Genomic DNA, 21,096 nt, shown 5'->3' on the forward strand with positions numbered 1-21,096 from the left:
GGGCGCTTGTGTTTTTTGCGCCAGTAATGGGCAGCATTTTTCACAACCCCGATTTGTTCAGTGGCTATGTCAGCGCTGTTGGACAGTTGCCGTTGGTGCGGCTGGATGGATGGCCGCTGAAGTTGAGGATGAGGAGAGAGGAGCGTTGGCGAAGAGCGCCGATGCGTATTTGGAACCGTGAGTCGCCGCTTGGAATTGAAATGGATTTCCATGGGACAGGAGAAGTGAACCAATCTCTTTTTTCGTCAATGGATGCTACAGCTTCTTGTTGACTTTGAAACTTAGCTTGTAGCCGACGTGTGCACATTTTGAGCATGACGTCTCTGATCCACTGGTTAAAGGACACTTTGATTCTCTCCTCTTTCATCTCAAACTGCTTCAAACAACAAAGCGTGTGATGGAAAAGTGGTTAGAACTGCATGACTGTCCGTGTTTTATGTTATGTGTTTATTATTTTACTTTATGTTAACTGTTTTGTAAAGCGCTTTGTTACAGCTGCCGCTGTTGTGAAAGCGCTATATAAATCAGCATGTATTGTATTGTATTGTATTGTTATTCTCCAACAAACATACAGAAACAGACTGCTGTGTTCAAAGCAAACTTGAGAAAAACGAAGTATGCAACCATGGTTTAAATCCACTATAGGCTGAGTACTAGTTTACCTTAGATGTGCACTTTATAATGTTATATTGCTCTGTTTTGATTTCATAAAAAAAGCTGTTAAAGCAGCTGTTGTGTGACAAAATATTTTTTTTCACTGTTGTTGATGTACAGTAATATTGTGCGAGAGATTATGTGTGAACAACTGCACCAAGTGAAAAATGTTCATGTAAAATTGAAAATTGAAAATTTTATTTCAGTAAATATTTGCATTTGGCACATAGAAAACTGATTCATGAATCCAAGTTGATGAGAGCATTAAAATGGGGAAAATAGGACAAAAAATGTAAAAGGAAATTCAGAAACGATAAAAAATGTGTGAGTAATCACGATTAATTTTTTTGTTCATTTGAGTTAATTATAACAGTTGCATTTTTAATTAGATCAAATATTTTAATCGTTTGACAGTTCTACAAAATAGCCATTCATTGAAGGTGCGCCTCATAATACAGTGGGCCTTTTAGTGTGGTAGATATCAATTGGAATAAGTCAAGATTAAAACTCATAACTGTACTGTGAAAACATTTGCAATATAGTATGCATTTAATACACTCACGACATCGACATTTGCATCCATTTTCTGAATCGCTTATCCTCAATATTAATACAAATTTAATGTTCTTGGCCACTCCTCCAGGTTGATTTAGGAGATGCTGTAACACAGGGGTGTCCAAAGTCGGTCTCGCGATGCAGAATAAAAAAAAAAGGGAAAGAGAGAGACGGAGAGAGAAAGAATTGTTTGAAACAGCGGGTACCAAACGTAACTCCCGTATTGAATGATCCGATACAGATACACGCATTCTGTTACTGGATATATACTGTACTTCAATTTTTTAGGGGTTGAACAGTTCACAAAATTCATGTTTCCATGTATCCTGATAGGTGGCCCGGTAGTCCAGTGGTTAGCACGTCGGCTTCACAGTGTAGAGGTACCTGGTTCGATTCCAGCTCTGGCCTCCCTGTGTGGAGTTTGTATGTTCTCCCCGGGCCTGTGTGGGTTTTCTCTGGGTGCTCCGGTTTCCTCCCACATTCCAAAAACATGCATGGCAGGCTGATTGAACACTCTAAATCAGGGGTGCCCACACTTTTTGGACCGAAGATCTACTTTTCAATCAACTAACCTCCCAGGATCTATCACTACTGGCGCGAACAACTTCCGGTGACGTAATTACGTGCCATCGTAAATTCAAGATTTACCTGCTTTATTTTATCTTTAAAACATTTTTTTGTGAAAATAAGACTGATAGGCCCCTCCGTGAGTCGTCACCTTACCGTGGTGGAGGGGTTTGTGTGTCCCAATGATCCTAGAAGCTAAGTTGTCTGGGGCGTTATGCCCCTGGCAGGATCACCCATGGCAAACAGGTTCTAGGTGAGGGGCCAGACAAAGCACGGCTCAAAAGACCCCAATGATGATAAAAATAAATGGATCTAGGTTTCCCTTGCCTGGACGCGGGTGACCGGGGCCCCCCTCTGGAGCCAGGCCTGGAGGTGGGGCTCGTTGGCAGGCGCCTGGTGGCCGGGCTTACACCCATGGGGCCCGGCCGGGCACAGCCCGAAGAGGCAACGTGGGTCCCCCTTCCCATGGGCTCACCACCCATGAGAGGGGCCAAAGGGGTCGGGTGCAATGTGAGCTGGGCGGCAGCCAAAGGCGGGGACCCTGGCGGTCCGATCCGCGGCTGCAGAAGCTAGCTCTTGGGACATGGAATGTCACCTCTCTGGCAGGGAAGGAGCCCGAGCTGGTGTGTGAGGCAGAGAATTTCCTACTGGATATAGTCGGACTTGCCTCCACACACAGCCTGGGTTCTGGTACCAGTTCTCTCGAGAGGGGTTGGACTCTCTTTCACTCTGGAGTTGCTCACGGTGAGAGGCGCAGAGCAGGTGTGGGCATACTTATTGCCCCCCGGCTCAGTGCCTGTACATTGGGGTTCACACCGGTGGACGAGAGGGTTGCATCCCTCCGCCTGCGGGTGCGGGGACGGGTCCTGACTGTTGTTTGTGCATATGCACCAAACAGCAGCTCAGCATACCCACCCTTTTTGGAGTCCTTGGAGGGTGTGCTGGAGAGTACTCCTGCTGGGGACTCCCTTGTTCTACTGGGGGACTTCAATGCTCACGTGGGCAAAGACAGTGAGACCTGGAGGGGCGTGATTGGGAGGAACGGCCCCCCCGATCAGAACTCGAGTGGTGTTTTGTTATTGGACTTCTGTGCTCGTCACGGACTGTCCATAACGAACACCTTGTTCAAACATAAGGGTGTCCACGTGTGCACTTGGCACCAGGACACCCTAGGCCGTAGTTCGATGATCGACCTTGTGGTCGTGTCATCGGATTTGCGGCCGCAGGTTCTGGACACTCGGGTGAACAGAGGGGCGGAGCTGTCAACTGATCACCACCTGGTGGTGAGTAGGCTCCGATGGTGGGGGAAGATGCCGGTCCTCCTGGCAGACCCAAACGTATAGTTTGGGTTTGTTGGGAGCGTCTGGCGGAATCCCCTGTCAGAAGTACTTTCAACTCCCACCTCCGACAGAGCTTTTCCCAGGTTCCGGGGGAGACGGGGGACATTGAGTCCAAGTGGACCATGTTCCGTGCCTCTATTGTTGAGGCGGCCAATCTGAGTTGTGGCCGTAAAGTGGTTGGTGCCTGTCGTGGCGGTAATCCCCGTACTCGCTGGTGGACACCAGCAGTAAGGGATGCCGTCAAGCTGAAGGAGTCCTATCGAGCCTTTATGGCCTGTGGGACCCCAGAGGCAGCTGACGGGTATCGACTGGCCAAGCGGACCGCGGCTTCGGTGGTCGCCGAGGCAAAAACCCGAGCGTGGGAAGAGTTCGGTGAGGCCATGGAAGCCGACTTCCGGACGGCTTCGAGGAAATTCTGGTCCACCATCCGACGTCTCAAGAGGGGGAAGCAGTGCACCACTAACACTGTGTACAGTGGGGATGGGGCGCTGCTGACTTCGACTCGGGACGTTGTGAACCGGTGGGCAGAGTACTTCGAAGACCTCCTCAACTCCACCAACACGCCTTCCTTGGAGGAAGCAGAGCCTGGGGACTCTGAGGTGGGCTCTCCTATCTCTGTGGTTGAAGTCACCGATGTGGTTAAAAAGCTCCTCGGTGGCAAGGCCCCAGGGGTGGATGAGATCCGCCCGGAGTTCCTCAAGGCTCTGGATGTTGTGGGGCTGTCCTGGTTGACACGCCTCTGCAACATCGCATGGTCAACAGGGAGAGTGCCTCTGGATTGGCAGACCGGGGTGGTAGTCCCTCTTTTTAAAAAGGGGGACCGGAGGGTGTGTTCCAACTACAGAGCGATCACACGCCTCAGCCTCCCCGGTAAGGTCTATTCAGGAGTGCTGGAGAGGAGGGTCCGTCAGGAAGTCGAGCCTCAGATTGAGGAGGAGCAGTGTGGTTTTCGTCCCGGCCGTGGAACAGTGGACCAGCTCTACACCCTTAGCAGGGTCCTTGAGGGTATGTGGGAATTCGCCCAACCAGTCTACATGTGTTTTGTGGACTTGGAGAAGGCGTTTGACCGTGTCCCTCGGGGAGTTCTGTGGGGGGTGCTTCGTGGGTATGGGGTACCGAACCCCCTGATACGGGCTGTTCGGTCACTATACCACCGATGTCAGAGTTTGGTTCGCATTGCCGGCAGTAAGTCGGAATCGTTTCCAGTGGGGGTAGGACTCCGCCAAGGCCGCCCTTTGTCGCCGATTCTGTTCACAACCTTTATGGACAGAATTTCTGGGCGCAGCCGAAGCGTTGAGGGGGTCCGTTTTGGGGGCCTCAGTATTACATCCCACTTTTTGCAGATGATGTGGTGCTGTTGGCTCCTTCAAACGGGGCTCTCCAACTCTCACTGGAGCGTTTCGCAGCCGAGTGTGAAGCGGTTGGGATGAAAATCAGCACCTCCAAATCTGAAACCATGGTCCTCAGTCGGAAAAGGGTGGAGTGCCCCGTCCGGGTCGGGGAGGAGATCTTACCCCAAGTGGAGGAGTTCAAGTATCTTGGGGTCTTGTTCACGAGTGGGGGTAGGAGGGAGCGGGAGATCGACAGGCGGATCGGTGCAGCGTCTGCTGTGATGCGGACGTTGTATCGGTCTGTCGTGGTGAAGAAGGAGCTGAGCCAAAGGGCGAAGCTCTCAATTTACCGGTCGATCTACGTCCCAACCCTCACCTATGGTCACGAGCTATGGGTCGTGACCGAAAGAACGAGATCCCGGATACAAGCGGCTGAAATGAGTTTTCTCCGCAGGGTGTCCGGGCTCTCCCATGGAGATAAGGTGAAAAGCTCAGTCATCCGGGAGGGGCTCAGAGTCGAGCCGCTTCTCCTCCACATCGAGAGGAGCCAGATGAGGTGGCTTGGGCATCTGATTCGGATGCCTTTTGAGCGCCTACCCGGTGAGGTGTTCCGGTCATGTCCCACCGGGAGGAGACCCCGAGGAAGACCCAGGACACGCTGGAGAGACTATGTCACCCAGGTTACCTGGGAACGACTCGGGATCCCCCGGGGAGAGCTGGAAGAAGTAGCTAGGGAGAGGGAAGTCTGGGCTTCCCTGCTAAAGCTGTTGCCCCCGCGACCCGGCCCCGGATAAGCGGTAGATGATGGATGGATGGATGGATGGAAGACTGATAGGATGATTAGGGTGCAGCGGACATTAACACAAAAAATATATTACTAACATGTACAAAGACACACAACTGGTTGTTTTGTTTTTTTTCTCCTCGACACTCCTCAGATCTACTTGGGACCTGTCTTAGATCTACCGGTATATCAGGATCGACCTAATGGGCACCCCTGCTCTAAATTGTCCCTAGGTGTGAGTGTGAGCGTGGATGGTTGTTTGTCTCTGTGTGCCCTGCGATTGGCTGGCAACCGATTCAGGGTGTCCCCCGCCTACTGCCCGGAGACAGCTGGGATAGGCTCCAGCACCCCCCGCGACCCTAGTGAGGATCAAGCGGTTCGGAAGATGAATGAATGAATGTATCCTGATTATTTTTAATCATCTTAAATTAAAAAAAAAAACTAATATTCAAGCCTGTGCTTATCCATGATCATTTTAAAAATATCATTGTTCTTATGTCGCTGGAATAATCCGAATAGTCGTGGATCCCACAAAAGCAGATAAGGATAAGATCATTAACAAAAATGTTTATTGACAAAAGGCAGGATCGACAAAGTACACCGAAGGACGCTGGTAACGAAGATCCAGAAAAAAGTGAAAAACAAACCAAAAACGCTTGCAAAAGGCAAAGAATGAGAAAAACGTGAATTGCTTGTCAACTCAAACAACAAGGAAATCCAATATGCAAGAATACAAATCAAGATATAACAACAACAACTACTGACAAGAAAAGATACTTTGAACAAACGTGGCGAGAAGCTAGACAAAATGTCAATGACTTGGAGTCATGAGCAAGGCGAATAATCAATCCATCCATCCATTTTCCGAACCGCTTGATCCTCACTAGGGTCGCGGGGGGTGCTGGAGCCTTTCCCAGCTGTCTTCGGGCAGTAGGCGGAGGACACCCTGAATCGGTTGCCAGCCAAGGGGAACACCCTCCACTCCTGCCGGACACTTAAAAAACAAACAGGACAGGATCGTGGCACTTCTCACGCTCATACTGTATTTCTGTTCTTCCGTTAATGCATTCTATACCTTCAGCCCAAGGACGTCACTTATTTTTATAACTGTGTTGCATCAGCTTTATTTGCACTTTTAAGTTCTTCTCAGAAAGCATATTTTTAATCTTTTTCTTGAAACAGATTTTACATGTTAACACACCAATTCTTCTGGAAATTTTGGACCGTACTTGGTTTATGCGGTCAGTTATTAAACCAAAACAATGGGTCAAATGATGTTGTTTTCCAAATATCATGTTGGGGGTTTTTCCCTTGAAATGCGTCAAAAGAGTGTTTCAGTTTCCCAAGTGCTTCTGCTACCTTCTCCAGTCATCTTGATAAGATGACATCGGAACGTTGGATGGAATGTTTGATGAAGAATAACAGCACGTTTCACACTCCATTCTTTTAGTCCTCTCAGAAGTCATCTTGTTTTGAAGAGGGGGGGTTCTATCAAATGAAAATGATCTACCTCCAACTCACTTGCTCGACTGTTTAACTAATGCTTAGCATGGCAGTTTTTACTCTGATGACTGAGCGGGGCAAGGAGACTGGTCGAGGCAAGCAGGTTCGGCTTGCTTCAGTGGGGCCCAGAATGTGTGTGTGTGTGTGTGTGTGTGGGGGGGGGGGGTTTAGTTCAAATAATAAAACTGGCATTTAAAGGGTCAAAATCCTTTTAAAAAACAACTATTAAATGTTTGATAGTTTTCTACAAGACTGAAACTGTTTAAGAGATTGATGAAAACAAAATGTGAAAAAAATAGATGTTTGATGATTTGATAGCAGCTTCTGTGTGTACATTTTTACCACAAAGTTGTCCAAAGGGAGGTAAATTTGTGGAGGGCTCAAGTTCATGTAACGCAAGAAATTGGCACACTGGAACACACGTTAAGTTAACATACACTCCAACAGGGCATAATTGCAGCGGTTGAATAAAAAATAAAGGTCACTCTGTCTTTTGTTTGTTTTTGTTTTGTTTTTTTCCCCCCACAGGACTCCCTAAGGCAGCAGTGATCACTCACCTCCAAAGCTTGAAGGCAGCAGGAGGATGCTGGGCATTTGGGGTGACTGAAAAGGATGTAATATATATCTCTCTGCCACTTTACCACAGCGCAGCATCCCTGATTGGAATTGGAGGAACCATTGAGCTTGGTGAGTAGACGAGCGATAATATGCTCTTTTTAGGAGCTCGGGTATATGAATGATTTGACAATGGAAGGATGGATTCATATGTCATGGATTTGAGAGCAGGCAAGACAATATCATGCTCTATGTTGCTGAGTTTAGAAACTAAAGACCATTTTCACCACATGATATGCACACAAAGGTTGTCAGAATAGTTCTCGCTACAGATGCATTTCCTCTTTGAAATTCAGGTACTTCGAGGCAGAGGTGTGAGGGATTAAAGTCATATGACTTGACTTGAGTCAGACTCGGGTTGCTATTTTTAGGACCTCGACTTGCTTGCCCAGAACTTGGGAACGACTTGACTTCACATGGGACTTGCGTGGAATCTAATCGACTTGCCTTAGGCATGAATTGCATGACTTGCAGAGGCCTCTTGTTTATAGTTTTAAATCTCTATTTTAACACGGTTTGCCTTTTTAAGAAGAAAAGCAAAAAAGAAAGAGGGAAAAAAATAGGGGTCTTGTTCATTCATGCCAACTTGGCAACCTAATCAGAATTATTTGTTGGAGTGAAGTGGCGACATCAACCAAAAAATTGCGAGGATCGTTAATTTGAATTGATGGATTCACTTGCCGATGACGTTGCAACCACCAAGCACAAATGCTTCTCCTTTGATGAATATCATGGCCAAAAACAGTCCACATCAGGTCCACACAAAGTAACAAAAAACACCATGTGACAAAACTAAAACAACAACAACAAAAAAAGCTAAGGTCTTGAAGAACACTTGCAGACTGCTGCCAACTACGCCGCCATCTTGAATAGATAAACTTGTGTCCAGAATAAAAGTACTCTGTCTTAAAGTACAAAATCTTAAAATTAGTTTTCATTTCCATGCATGTAAATGCATTGAGATCAATTGCACATTTGCTTTCTGAAGCAGAACCTGACGAAAATGAGAAAGTGTTTTTAGGCCGTTAATTTGATTTTGATGCCTTTGTTGCCAAAAGGTTAAATGATGCAAGCGGTTGACGCCTACCCACCGATTTTCTCAACTGCATTTTGTCATGAGTGGCGCAAGTTAGCTGGAGCCTATCCCAGCTAAATTTCGGCATACGCCTGAAAGTGCTTGCCAGCAGGGCACATAGCATAAAATGAAAAAAAAACATTCACAGTCACATTTAAACAAGGACAATTTAGAGTTTATTAATTATAAATACTGTGTATGGTTATCAATCTTTCAAAGCCAGAGACGGATAGTGACAGGCAGAACAATGAAATGTTCTTCCATTAAATCCCAGAAGATACAATAAACATTTGCCAATCATATCACAGAATAAGCCTGTCACGATGCATGGGTGGTGGTGGACCCCAAAAAGCAGGCACGAGGGAGGAGCAGGGTGAACTTGAAGAAGTGTATTGATAAAACACAGAAAACTAAATCCAAAACAAAGTCCTAAGAATGAAATGAATCCAAAGTAGCAAACAAAAACCATGACTTAAGCAAAACACTGTCAATAACAGAAACATGACCAAAAACATGACCTAAATATGACAAACATACACGACAGCAACAAAGAAACAAACAATGACCCGACACCGAGTGGTCGCGCCGGGAGTCCTTTTAAAGCAATAATTGTATAACGACCAACAGGTATGCAGCTGCAGGGACAGCCCTACAGTGCCATCTGTTGGTCACAAACAGAATAATGAGAAAGCCATAGTTTCCTGGCTGTATCTTATCGAATGGAAAAATGGGTGCCTTGGCTGAATAAAGTTTGGGACACACTATGTACAAACACAATTGGAAACGCTACAAAATAACATGTAAGTGAATTAGCACAACCGATTATGCAAAGTCAATATAAAGTCGAGAAGCGGCGATATCGCCTTTTTCAATGATTGCCTTCAATCAATGATTGCCTGAAGGTTGCATGAAGGAGGCATTGATAACATGATTAATGTTATTTTTAATGTTAATGTCAAATTAATTTTGAAAATGTGAACTGTTAACGCTTCCATAAGGAAATAAATAAATAAATCATGAAGTGTCAAGGCTATTTTGCTGAGTTGAGGGGAAACTAAAAATAGGCAACCAGCCCCTGGGATTGGCAAAATCTGCTGATTAGCCAAAGCAATATTTAAACCGCAGCATTTAAAATACTCATGGCTTCCAGTCTAAACTTTTTTTTTTTTAAAGCTTTACTCGCATTTTGTCTGGAGTGCTACTTCTGACATGACGATTTAATTGAAGCATGATCAAGTTTCTGCAAAAGCTAACTGGAATCACACTGCTGTGCTGCTACTGGACTGCAAGGGTATCTTTGAACCCTCTTCTGAAGCTTTATTTGTGCACAATGTGTTCATTCTGTTGCTGAAACATGCTTGTGTGGGCGATCTCGTGAATGCAGCAGGCTGTACAGTGAATTGCTCCAAAACCGTTCCTTGCCGACATTATCTGTATCCTTTTCCAAGAAAAGTTCAACGTACTTAAAACGGCGGAGGTCAACGTCCCGACTGATGTGATAAACCTTGGACAGGTTGTTGTCCTCTCATATTTAATTGATGAGATATCTGGGCAGAGGTTAGCAGTGGCTAAAGTCAGCGCAGGCCAATGAAACTGCTTTGTTAGATATTTGGATTATATAAATTCTGTGCTTATTGATTAACTCTAGCAATTTTCATTTTTGATGGAAAGATACCAGCTTTGAATGACAGGTTGCATATATGCGTGAAAGGTCGCACTACATATTCTATCATCTGTTTTATTATTGTCATATCAATATTAAAGCAATCAGTTGACTTTTTATTTTTAAAAGTTTTTTACAGTATTTGATACTTCTTGTTTTACAGCAGTAAGGAACATCGTAGAGGAGTTATTTTTCTAAGTATATATCTATTTCAAACAAGTTTGTCGGATCAGGAATTTGTTTTGCTAGGTTACTGCCGATGTTGACAAAATACTCATTAAATTCAGTTGCTATTTCTGCAGTTTTTTCCAAAATAGTATTTTTGCCTTTGATAAAATACTCTGGATAATCCACTTTTTCTGACTATTTCTGATTACTTGATTAAGTATTTTCCATATTTCTTGTGTGTTACATTTATTCTGCTGTTATAGTGCATGATAATGATCTCTTTTACTGGTTCTTATAGTTTTTACTAGTTTATTTTTATAGGTCTGTATTTTTTTCTGCTTCTTCAGTTCTCACTTTTAAAAACAATTTATATAAATTGTTTTTCTTTTTACAATTTACATTTCTATGCCTTTCGTTATCCATGGCTTACTTGGCTCTTTAGTTGAGACTTTAGTTAATGGAAAATGTTTATCATATAAGGAGATGATGGTAGACTGAAATACTTCAAACGCTGTATTTGGGTCTTCGTTTGAGTACACCTCGGTCCAGTTTTGTTTTTCTAGGTCTTGCTTAAAAGCATCGATGGAGCGTTGGGTTCTTAGTCTTATTTCTGTTATGTGAGTTGTTGACTTTGTTTTCCATCAAAATAATTATGAAAAACTGCAAAGACAGGTAGATGGTCACTTATATCATTAATGAGAAGTCCACATTCCATTTTATGATCAATCTTACACGCATGCTCTCAGCGTCATTATTTTGATAAACTGATTGCAACCCTGTGTGGCTTTCAACTCTGAAGAGATTGTCTTTCAGTGTCAGCTGCCTGTATTTCTGCATGTTTCGATCTCACTGCATACTTCCTTTGAACTTAGCCTTACCTCAGCCATTTCTTTCCCATCAGCCTGGGCTTATTCTACTCTATAAACACTACTATCTATGCTCTGATCCAAGGCACTGTTGCCATCTGCTGGCAATTGCACCTTCTTACAATCCTTTCCAAACTTGATACTCTGTGAGGAATTGCATTAATAATAATAATAATACATTTCATTAATAAGCGCCTTTCAAGACACTCAAGGACACTTTGCCCTTGTGCGCACAATGCATGAAAAATCTAAAATAATCGAGTTAATGTGTGGATGATGATACAAAAGGTAAAAATAAAGTACGAGTTGCTACTCACTGCCCCAAGTGTCCTGAACCCAACATACTTTTAGCTGGCTCCTCTGCGATTGGCTATTACAAGCAACATCCTGCCATCCCATTGGCTAATAGGACCTCTCCCGTATGTGTCTATGCAGCGTCCTCGTCATTCGCCCCTCTGGCCATGATGCGTTCCGACAGTTTTACGTAAATATTAATCACCCAGAAAAAGTGTTCACCAGTTGGGCGATTGCTCCCTATGCTGATGTTTGCCTTAGACATTTTTGAAGGATTGTTAGAAGCCGACAAAACCAAACGTCCTTTGATCAGTTCTTTACAAAACGCCAGGCAAAAACCACCTCTGAAAGAACATGCACTAACGAGGGCAAAAAAAAAACAACGTTGCGGACACAGTTAAACGTTAACTCATTCAATCCCAGCCATTTTCACTGGAGCGACCCCCTCACAGCGTTTTACTGGATTTTGACTGATCTTGCAAGGCCCACAGAATATTTGGTTCTAATGCTATAAAAACTTGACCAAATACCAAAATTAAGTTTGGACTCTCTTCTTTCAGCAGAAAAAAAAATCTTTTTCCATTCTTCAGTCATACAAAATGGCTAAGTTTCATGAAAATGTCGATTCCTGGGCAAAAAACTGAGAAAAGAGCTTTTTGTAAAAGCATGCATTTCAAACACCTACTAGTGTTTTTTTTTTTTACACGACTTACAATGCAAACGGCTTATTCTCATTCACAGATTGCATCAGACCCTCCTCTCTATGATGCAAAAAAAAAAAAGAGACAGACGTACAAGTACGTCCTTGGTAGGCAGGGCCTAATTTTAAAAAGACGTACAAGTACGTTTTGTAGAGTTAAAGAGTTAAATTACTTTTTACTCTATATCCTTTGTTTTTTTTACATTATGCACAACTCTCATTTATTGTGCAATAATCTAATTGCATGTTTATGCTTCATAAAACATTTATGTCTGAATTTGGGTCTTGGAACAGATTAGGGCACTTAGATGAAAAATGCGTCTACTTATAAAATTTCTTCCTGAATCAATTAATTTCGTAAGTAGAGGTACCACTGTAAACCTGAGTCATGATGTGTCCCAAGAACCTTAGAAAATGTTACAATGCCTTGATGTTGTTAGGATTTGGATGTGACCCCAATAGCACGACAACAGGCAGGTATAGTTGAAGCCAACACTTGATGTAGTTTATTGAAAAGTCTTAGAAAAGTCACTCAAGAGGAAGCACGAAGAAGCCAAAGGGAAAATGTCCACAGGAAACGAACCCCTACTCAGGGAGAAAACTGGGACTGATTTAAACCCTCAGAGGGAAGCACGAGTAGTCCACAAGGGAATGTCCACACATGGAACAACAAGACTGCAGGTGATTCCAACAGAGCCCACTGGTGTGGTGACAGCACGAACTTGCACTGAGGAATGGTCTGTGTAGTGATGGGTCCAGCGACACCAATGCGTTGACGCATGCGCCGGGCTCACAGAGCAAACATCGTCCCTTGGACGGCAAAATATACGATCAACCTGTGTATCCATTTGGAGCCTTTCAAATGCATTTCATACAAGGTAATAAGTCATGGTTCCCAGCAAATACATCAGCTTTGTGGTTAACTATACAAGCCTAAATTTCACATTAAATAAGTACGAAACCGAGATCATAGTTTCAGTATGGATACTTTTTTGTAATTTTTGGGTCTGTGGTTTATCGTGAGCTTTTTATTTTGCATAATACGTGTCTTGGCTCACCAGGTTGGAAAACACAGATTTTATAATTACTCTTCTTAATAAAAGTTAATATTTTTAAGAGAGTCAGTAGCGATCGCTTGCGATGCTGACGCTAGCAAATAGAAATCCCATGGAGATGGTTAACGCTATAACGTTCATCTTGACTTCTTACAATTGAAATAGGTTGAAGTTTTTTATTTATTTTTCCATTTTTAATGACAACTTTGGAAAAAAAAAATCTGTTTCGGCCTTCATTGCAACCTTTACCGAATCTGTCAGTGTCAAGGCTGCGAACCACCTCCTCCCGCCCCCCACGCCGCTACCATTAAAGCAATGTGTGCCTATTGATGGTGCCCTCTCCGACAAGCGGGCGAACGTGTTATCACCCAGCTGGGATGCATTGCTTCGGGGGGTGGCAAGGGGTTGGAGCACAGCTTAACAAATCAAAAAAAGATATTGCTTCAACAAAAAAAAGTTATTATGAACATAACACTTAGATAAAGTACGCGAGAGAGTCAATTGACTGGTGATGATGCGCAGCCAATCAGCTCTCGGGATAAATCCACTCGTGCTCTCATTGGTCGATGTCGTGCCAGGAACCAGTCATGTCTTGTTTGAGTGGCCATGTAAAAAGCCTCTGAGTCATATGAGTTCTTTGTTCAGCATGCAGGGAACCTTTCTCGTGTGCATCAATATGAAACAACGTGACTTTCCGCAATATGGCTGCCAACATGGCTGTGTTTTATTTATTCATTCCTTCATTCATCTTCCGAGCCGCTTGATCCTCACTAGGGTCGTGGGGGGTGCTGGAGCCTATCCCAGCTGTCTCCGGGCAGTAGGCGGGGGACACCCTGAATCGGTTGCCAGCCAATCGCAGGGCACACAGAGACAAACAACCATCCACGCTCACACTCACACCTAGGGACAATTTAGAGCAGGGGTGCCCATTAGGTAGATCCTGATCTACCGGTAGATCTAAGACAGGTCCCAAGTAGATCCGAGGATTGTCGAGGAGAAAAAATACAAACAAACATTTGTGTCTCTTTGTACATGTTAGTAATATATTTTTGTGTTAATGTAGGCTGCACCCTAATCATCATATCAGTCTCATTTTCACCAAAAAAAAAATATATTAAAAAAAATAAGACAAAGCAGGTAAATCTTAAATTTACAGTGGCGCGCGATTACGTCACCGGAAGTTGTTAGTGCTCTGCAGTTTGCAATTGCAGCTTGTGATAAGAGCTGTTGCGCTCTATCTTTTATCGCCATGATTCTCATTCAGTTTGCTTTGTGTTACTTTACTTACTTGCTTATTCCAGTCCTTCGTAGCCGAAGACGACGTTGCGCTCCCCCATCCTTCGATCCCCGCGCTGTTGACGCCGCTGATGCGCACGTTGGTGCGCCCTCAGACCCGCCAGAGTAGCGCAGCCGCGCCCGCAAAGGTCGCAGCGATAGTGGCCGTCCATAACCGGTCCGGCATGTCGCTTCTCCCTGCGCTGCAGGGCCGGCAGGTTGTATGAGGCGTCGTGATGCGCTGCGCCCTCCAGGGTGCGTCGTCGCCACTCCACACGATCCGATGCCGCTTCCTCCATGTTGGTCGGATCGATGGCGAACTTCTTGAGAGTGACCTTTATGCTGTCTTTAAAACGCTTCAGCTGCCCGCCGCTGCTCCTCTCCCCCGTACTTAATTCACCGTACAGCACCTTCTTCGGGAGTCTGTCCGGTGGCATGCGAACAATGTGGCCGAGCCATCTCAATTGACGCTGGAGGAGGAGAGTCGTTAGCGGTGGGACTTGCAGTCTGCTTCTGACGTCCGTGTGCGGAATTCTGTCCCACCAGTGAATGCCCATGATCTTCATTAGGCAGTTCATGTAGAAGCGCTCCAGTTGCTTAAGATGTTTAGCATAGGGCACCCATGCTTCTGAACCATAGAGTAGGATAGACACACACACAGCGTTAAAGACCTTAGTTTTTGTGGTAAGAGTTAAGTTCTTGTTGAGGAAGCATCGCTTAGACAGCCGTCCAAATGCTGCAGCTGACGACCCGATCCGCCTTTGGATCTCGGGTGTGAGGTCGAGCTTCATGTTGACAGATGAGCCAAGGTAGACGAAGTCGCCAGTGTTCTTCAGAGCATTTTCCCCGGAGTGGAAGATAAAGGGGTCAGCGTCGGTGGTCTGCTGCAAAATCTCTGTCTTTGTTGCATTTAGGACGAGGCCAGCGCGGGTATACGTGTCCGTGAGGACGTCAAGGGACAGCTGCAGTCCTGGTGGCGTGTGACTCAGCATTGCAGCGTCATCGGCATACTGCAAGTCCAGCACAGACGTGTTACTGATCTTCGTTCTGGCTTTCAATCTTCTTAGGTTAAAAAGGCTGCCATCGAGACGGTAATTGATCGAGATACCGTCTCGTATTGGGTCGGTATTGTTGTAAACATGTTTCATCATGACAGCAAGGTAGATGTTGAACAGGATGGGTGCAAGGACACATCCCTGTTTGACCCCCACAGCCACTGGGTAAGGGTCGGACTTTTCACTTCCACACACCACCCGGCCTTGCATACCATGGTGAAGGGCCTTTAACACCGCAACAAATTTTGGGGGGCAACCAATGCGTCCCAGCACACCCCATAGGAGCTCCCTGCAGATTGTATCGAAAGCCTTAGCTAGATCTATGAAGGCGATGTAGAGGTTCCGATGTTGTTCTCTACATTTTTCTTGTAGCTGGCGCAAGACGAAGATCATGTCTGCAGTGCAGCGGTCTCTGCGAAAGCCGCACTGTGATTCGGGGAGCACGTGATCGACTATGGTGGAAAGAAGTCTGAAGAGCATAATGCGGGCAAGGACTTTCCCTGCCGTTGCCAGTAGAGAAATGCCCCTGCTATTTTCGCATGCTGCTTTGTCGCCTTTCCGCTTGTATATATAGATGATGTTAGAATCTTTCCAAGCTTGTGGCACGTCTTCCCCCTCCCAACATTCCCGCAGGAAACCATGGATATCGTCCAGGAGGGCTTGCCCGCCAAACTTCAATAGCTCGGCAGGAATCCCGTCTGGACCAGAGGCTTTGTTGTTCTTCAGGCCATGGAGAGCAGATTTTGTTTCTTCCAGCGTTGGTGGTGTGCTTAGTTCTTCTCTCTGCGGGAGGGGAGGGATATCGTCGAGAATCGTGGGATCAGATGGGTTGATCCTGTTTAAGAGTTCCCGAGAGTACTCAGCCCACCTTGCGAGTATAGAAGGGCGGTCAGTGAGTAGTTGATCGCCGTTGGCTGATCGCACGGGGCTTACAGAACCCTTTATTGGGCCGCAGACAGCTTTCAGACCGTCATAGAATTGGTGAAGCTGATTTTGGTCGGCGTGCTGTTGTAGCTGATTTGCGTAGGAGGTCCACCAGGTGTTCTCCAGCGTTCTTAATTGCCGCTGGGCCTCTGCGCGTTGCGTGCGGAAATTCTTCCATGCCTGCAGGGAACGCAATGCATGGTCATGTGCTTCGTTTTTCTTCTTTAAGAGATTCTTGATGGAAGTGTTGTTCTCGCAGAACCAGTCGCGATGTTTGCGACTAGTTACGCCAAGAACCTCTCGTGCTGTTGTGAGGATCCCTTTGCTGGTGTTCTCCCATCTTTCGGAGAGGCTCTGGTCTTCGTTTGATGCTGGGTCACTGCTGTCGTCTCGTTGTTGGAGCCATTGAGCAATAGCTCCCTGATACTTGTTTCTGTACCCTGGGTCGAAGATCTTGTTGATGTTTATTGTTGGTACAGCTGGAGTTCTTCTTGCCGGTGGACGGACGCGGATGCGTAGTGAGCTCACAACCAGCCGATGGTCAGTGGATGCTTCCGCTCCACGCATGACACGCGTGAGGGAGACAAATTTCCGGTCCACTTGACGGACGATGACATAGTCAAGCAGATGCCAGTGACGGGAACGAGGATGCATCCAGGTGGTCTTGTGCATGTCACGGAGCTGGAACATGGTGTTTGTTATTGCTAGCTCATGCTCCGTGCATAAAGTTAGTAGGCGTTCTCCGTTTGGGTTGCATGAACCGATACCGTGTTTGCCGATGACTCTGTTCCAGGTCATCCAGTCTCTGCCAACTCTGGCGTTGAAATCCCCGAGTAGGAGGATGGAGTCCCTCGAGTCGATGTTACTCAGCTGTTGGCTCAGCAGTAGATAAAAAGCGTCCTTGGAAGCCTCGTCGGATGTGAGGGTCGAGGCGTATACACTAAGGAGGGTGACAAAGCGTCCGTGGGCCAGTGGAATTCGCCATCTCATAAGGCGTTCGGAGACACCGATTGGAGACGTTGGGATTGATCTTAGTAGGCTCTGCTTCACAGCAAAGCCGACCCCATATAGTCTTCTGTTGTCATTGGGGAGACCCTTCCAGAAGAAGGTGTAGCCACCTCCAGGCTCCGACAGAGAGCCTTCCTCATGGAAGCGGGTCTCACTCAGAGCCGCGATGTCAATGTTATACCGGCGCAGTTCTTCTGCTACCAGTGCGGTTTTTCTGGAGGGTCGATCTTCGTTGTCCAGGAGCGTACGTACGTTCCAGGTTGCTACCTTGAGAGAGGTATGTGAACTTTTCCTGTTGTTGCAGCCGCTAAAAAGGGGACTCCCGACGGGTGCGGCTACCCGTCCCGGGTTTAGTCTTGGGGCAGACATTTTTCTAGGTCACATTTTCTAGACCCTTCCTCGGAGTGATGGAGGCAGTGCGGACCCTGAAAAGGGCTGCCTCGTCACTCGGATGCTCACCGGAGAGCGCCGCTGCCCCATTTTTCCAGCAACTCAACGACGCCGACCCGAGCCGCCCACGTGCAGGGGGTGTGCTGAAGGCTTCCAGTCTGTCATAACCTGCCCCCGTCGCCCACCTTCCCCGTTGCCGCAGGACTTTGTCAATGTTGTGATGAAGCGGGGTGAAGGGGAGGGGTGCAAATGGTGTTCGATGATGTTTTACGTGGAAGGGGCCTGAACAATGCCCAGTCCACGACTTGACCTCACTACCCTTGAGTCAGCGGCAAGGAAGAGTCCAAGACGGCTGAGGGCTGTGTGGTTGCAGTGAGCTGCCGGGTCTGCAGTCTGTCGCAGTCCGCTTCAGGAGGCCAGCCCACCTGGCCCGTTGATTTTCTGTTAGGGTTTTCTCCCTTAGCCTTTCACATTTAGTGTACCCACAAGGCAGCGGGACCAGTTTGACCGATAGCTGGGGAAGGGATTGGTGAATAATCGGGACGTATCCACATCCGTGGGCCCAGCACTCAACACCTCTGGGGCTCCCTCCTGCTCCGAGATCCCTAGCTGATCAGCTGGCATGTTCCCATTACCGTGGTGCACCTCTGGGAGGTTACGCTAGGGTCTTGTCGGGGGAGAGGCTATAGTCTTGCGCATCACCTCGACCTGTGTGATTGTCACACCGCAGTTTGCAATTGCAGCTTGTGATAAGAGCTGTTGCGCTCTATCTTTTATCGTCATGATTCTCATTCAGTTTGCTTTGTGTACAATTCACCGAGGGCACAGGCAAAGAATAGGAATCTAGGAGGGTCCAGGGAAGCACTTTAAAACGGTATGTGTGAGATACGATAGTTAACAGGCTACTAAAGTGCGTCGCATGCCTCCGTTTCAGGCTGTTTCTCATCATGGCGTGCGCGCGTGTGCGTGTGTGTGTGTGCGTGCGCATGCGCGCGCCGGTGAGGGTAGATCCCGAGAGGTTAGTTGATCGAAAAGTAGATCTTCGATCCAAAAAGTTTGGGCACCCCTGATTTAGAGTGTTCAATCAGCCTGCCATGCATGTTTTTGGAATGTGGGAGGAAACCGGAGCACCCGGAGAAAACCCACACAGACCCGGGGAGAACATGCAAACTCCACACAGGGAGGCCGGAGCTGGAATCGAACCCGGTACCTCTGCACTGTGAAGCCGACGTGCTAACCACTGGACTACCGGGCCGCCGTGTTTTTTTTATTTATTTATTATAAAAATTATCAATGGGGAAGAAAACGCGAAACACTGAAGCCACAAAACTCACTGTAGAGCATGGGTGGGCAAATTACGGCCCGCGGGCCGGATCCGGTGTTTTTAATCCGGCCCGCCGAAGATTGGTGCACAATTAAGGTTTGATTGCATTCATTTCGTTTGGACTTGTAATGACAGGTATTTCAACACCAGGTGGCGCAGTTACTTCAAGTTGCAGAGCACAGGGAGGGAGGGGAAGACGAAGAAAGAGGGAGAGAGTAATGACCATGGAAGGGAAAGTGATATGTATCTGATTAAACGAAGTGGGTAACAAAGTACGAAACATTCAGGAGACGTCTGGAGTCGGAAAGACTCAAATCTACGAGACTTTGAAAAACAAGGAAGCGATTCTTACTCGGTCCGATTCTGGCAATTTCCATGCTCAGAGGGAATTGCTTGTTGCTCAAGTAAATGAACATTTCCTAGAATGGTTTGATTGTTATCATGTTAAAAACTTTCCGCAAACTGGACCGCTAATAAGAGAGGAGGCGAGTTCCATAGCGTTAACCATGAGCATCGAAGACTTCGAAGCGTCCTGAGGCTGGCTTCAAAAGTTCATTGCGCAACATCAGCTGAGCAATGCTGTCATGTGTGGTGATCGAGACAAGGTAAAGTGAGAGCCCTTCGCAGCCCGACTAAGCAGCAATGTGCCTATGTCCGACACCACCGATATTTTAAACACACTCATTATTTTATACTGAGACAAGACAAGAATGATATTGAGTCACTTTTATCACCACAGTATTATGAATAAGGTGACCCCATGAATGTGCGTGTGTGTGTGTGTGTGTGTAAAATTGATTTAGTTATTAATTTTTGGCTCCTCATTCAATGGCAAACACTCCACTTTGTTTTGCTCATCAATTTGTCTCACCAGCCATGAAACCTCATTGCACATCACTGTGCCTCACAGTTCTGTGGTTGGGGATTCAAAGCTGGACTCCAACCTTTCTGCGTGTTTGTAGTTTGCGTGTTCTTTCCGTCCTTGCGTGGTTTATCCTTAGGTACTCCAGCTTCCTCCCACCTTTGTGTGTCGGGTTCACTGAAGTTTAAATATTCTGCAGTTGCGAATATTTGTCTGTTTAAGTGACCTGCGATTGGCTGTTGGCCAGTCCAGTGTGTAGCCGACCTTTAACCCAAAGTCAGCCAGGAAAGGCTCCAGCTCATCAATGACACTAATGAGGACATAGAAAATGGATAATTACAATACACAAATTGTAGATTTCATCAAACAAAACCATTGTGAGACCACAAACACCATTCTTGTGTTTTGCTGGTTCTGTCTTTTGAACAACAAACAAGAAGTCTCCCTAATAACAATTGCGAGCCTTGAGTTAGTTTTAATTTCTTAAGACTAATAAGGGTTAATTTAGAGGGCAACAAAGTTTAAACTGTGATATAGAGGGAGATTACAGTGCAACTATTTTTGTCCTCTTAAATTTAATGTTGGTGGTTTGTCACAGGTGCAACATGCATCCTCAAGAAGAAGTTCTCAGCCTCACAGTTCTGGAATGACTGTCGCAAACATAACGTGACAGTTTTCCAGTATATTGGTGAATTGTGCCGATATCTCTGCAACCAGCCCAAGGTAACACTGCCTGTTATTTAACTGTGTGTGTTGATAAATATAGATTGGTATTCTATTTTATATCTTCTGCACCCTCAATGAAAATTGATATATCTGTCTCAAGAAAAAGTCTATCGAACAGCCATTCCGGGGAACCGTCCCAAATGTTTCTTGTGCTCTCCAACACCTCCAACGTCAACACTCTTATTGTTTTACAAACTAGTTCTGATGTTTGATAGCAGCCAAGCCAATATGCTTAGCTAATTTAGCCAAAGACAACCCAGTCAAACATACATACCAATGAGATAGCGTCTTCTGCGAACACCATAAGGAAGTGGCTACTTCACAGCCAGTCAGTCATCCTGACTTCTCCGTAGAACTATTTA

The 21,096-nt window shown here is 46.0% G+C and overlaps 1 protein-coding gene across 2 annotated transcripts in view; it reads left to right on the forward strand.

Annotated features, from left to right (window-relative positions):
• Positions 1-21,096, forward strand: part of slc27a6 (solute carrier family 27 member 6) — a 71,938-nt gene that overhangs the window by 13,058 nt on the left and 37,784 nt on the right. For both annotated transcript variants that reach the window (XM_052050093.1, XM_052050092.1), the window contains exons 3-4: positions 7,263-7,421; positions 20,607-20,731. In XM_052050093.1, coding sequence (XP_051906053.1) covers positions 7,263-7,421; positions 20,607-20,731 — 284 coding nt within the window. The remainder of the gene's footprint in view (positions 1-7,262; positions 7,422-20,606; positions 20,732-21,096) is intronic.

Source organism: Hippocampus zosterae, chromosome 18 (assembly GCF_025434085.1).
Source record: "Hippocampus zosterae strain Florida chromosome 18, ASM2543408v3, whole genome shotgun sequence".
NCBI classification, from domain to species: Eukaryota; Metazoa; Chordata; class Actinopteri; order Syngnathiformes; family Syngnathidae; genus Hippocampus; species Hippocampus zosterae.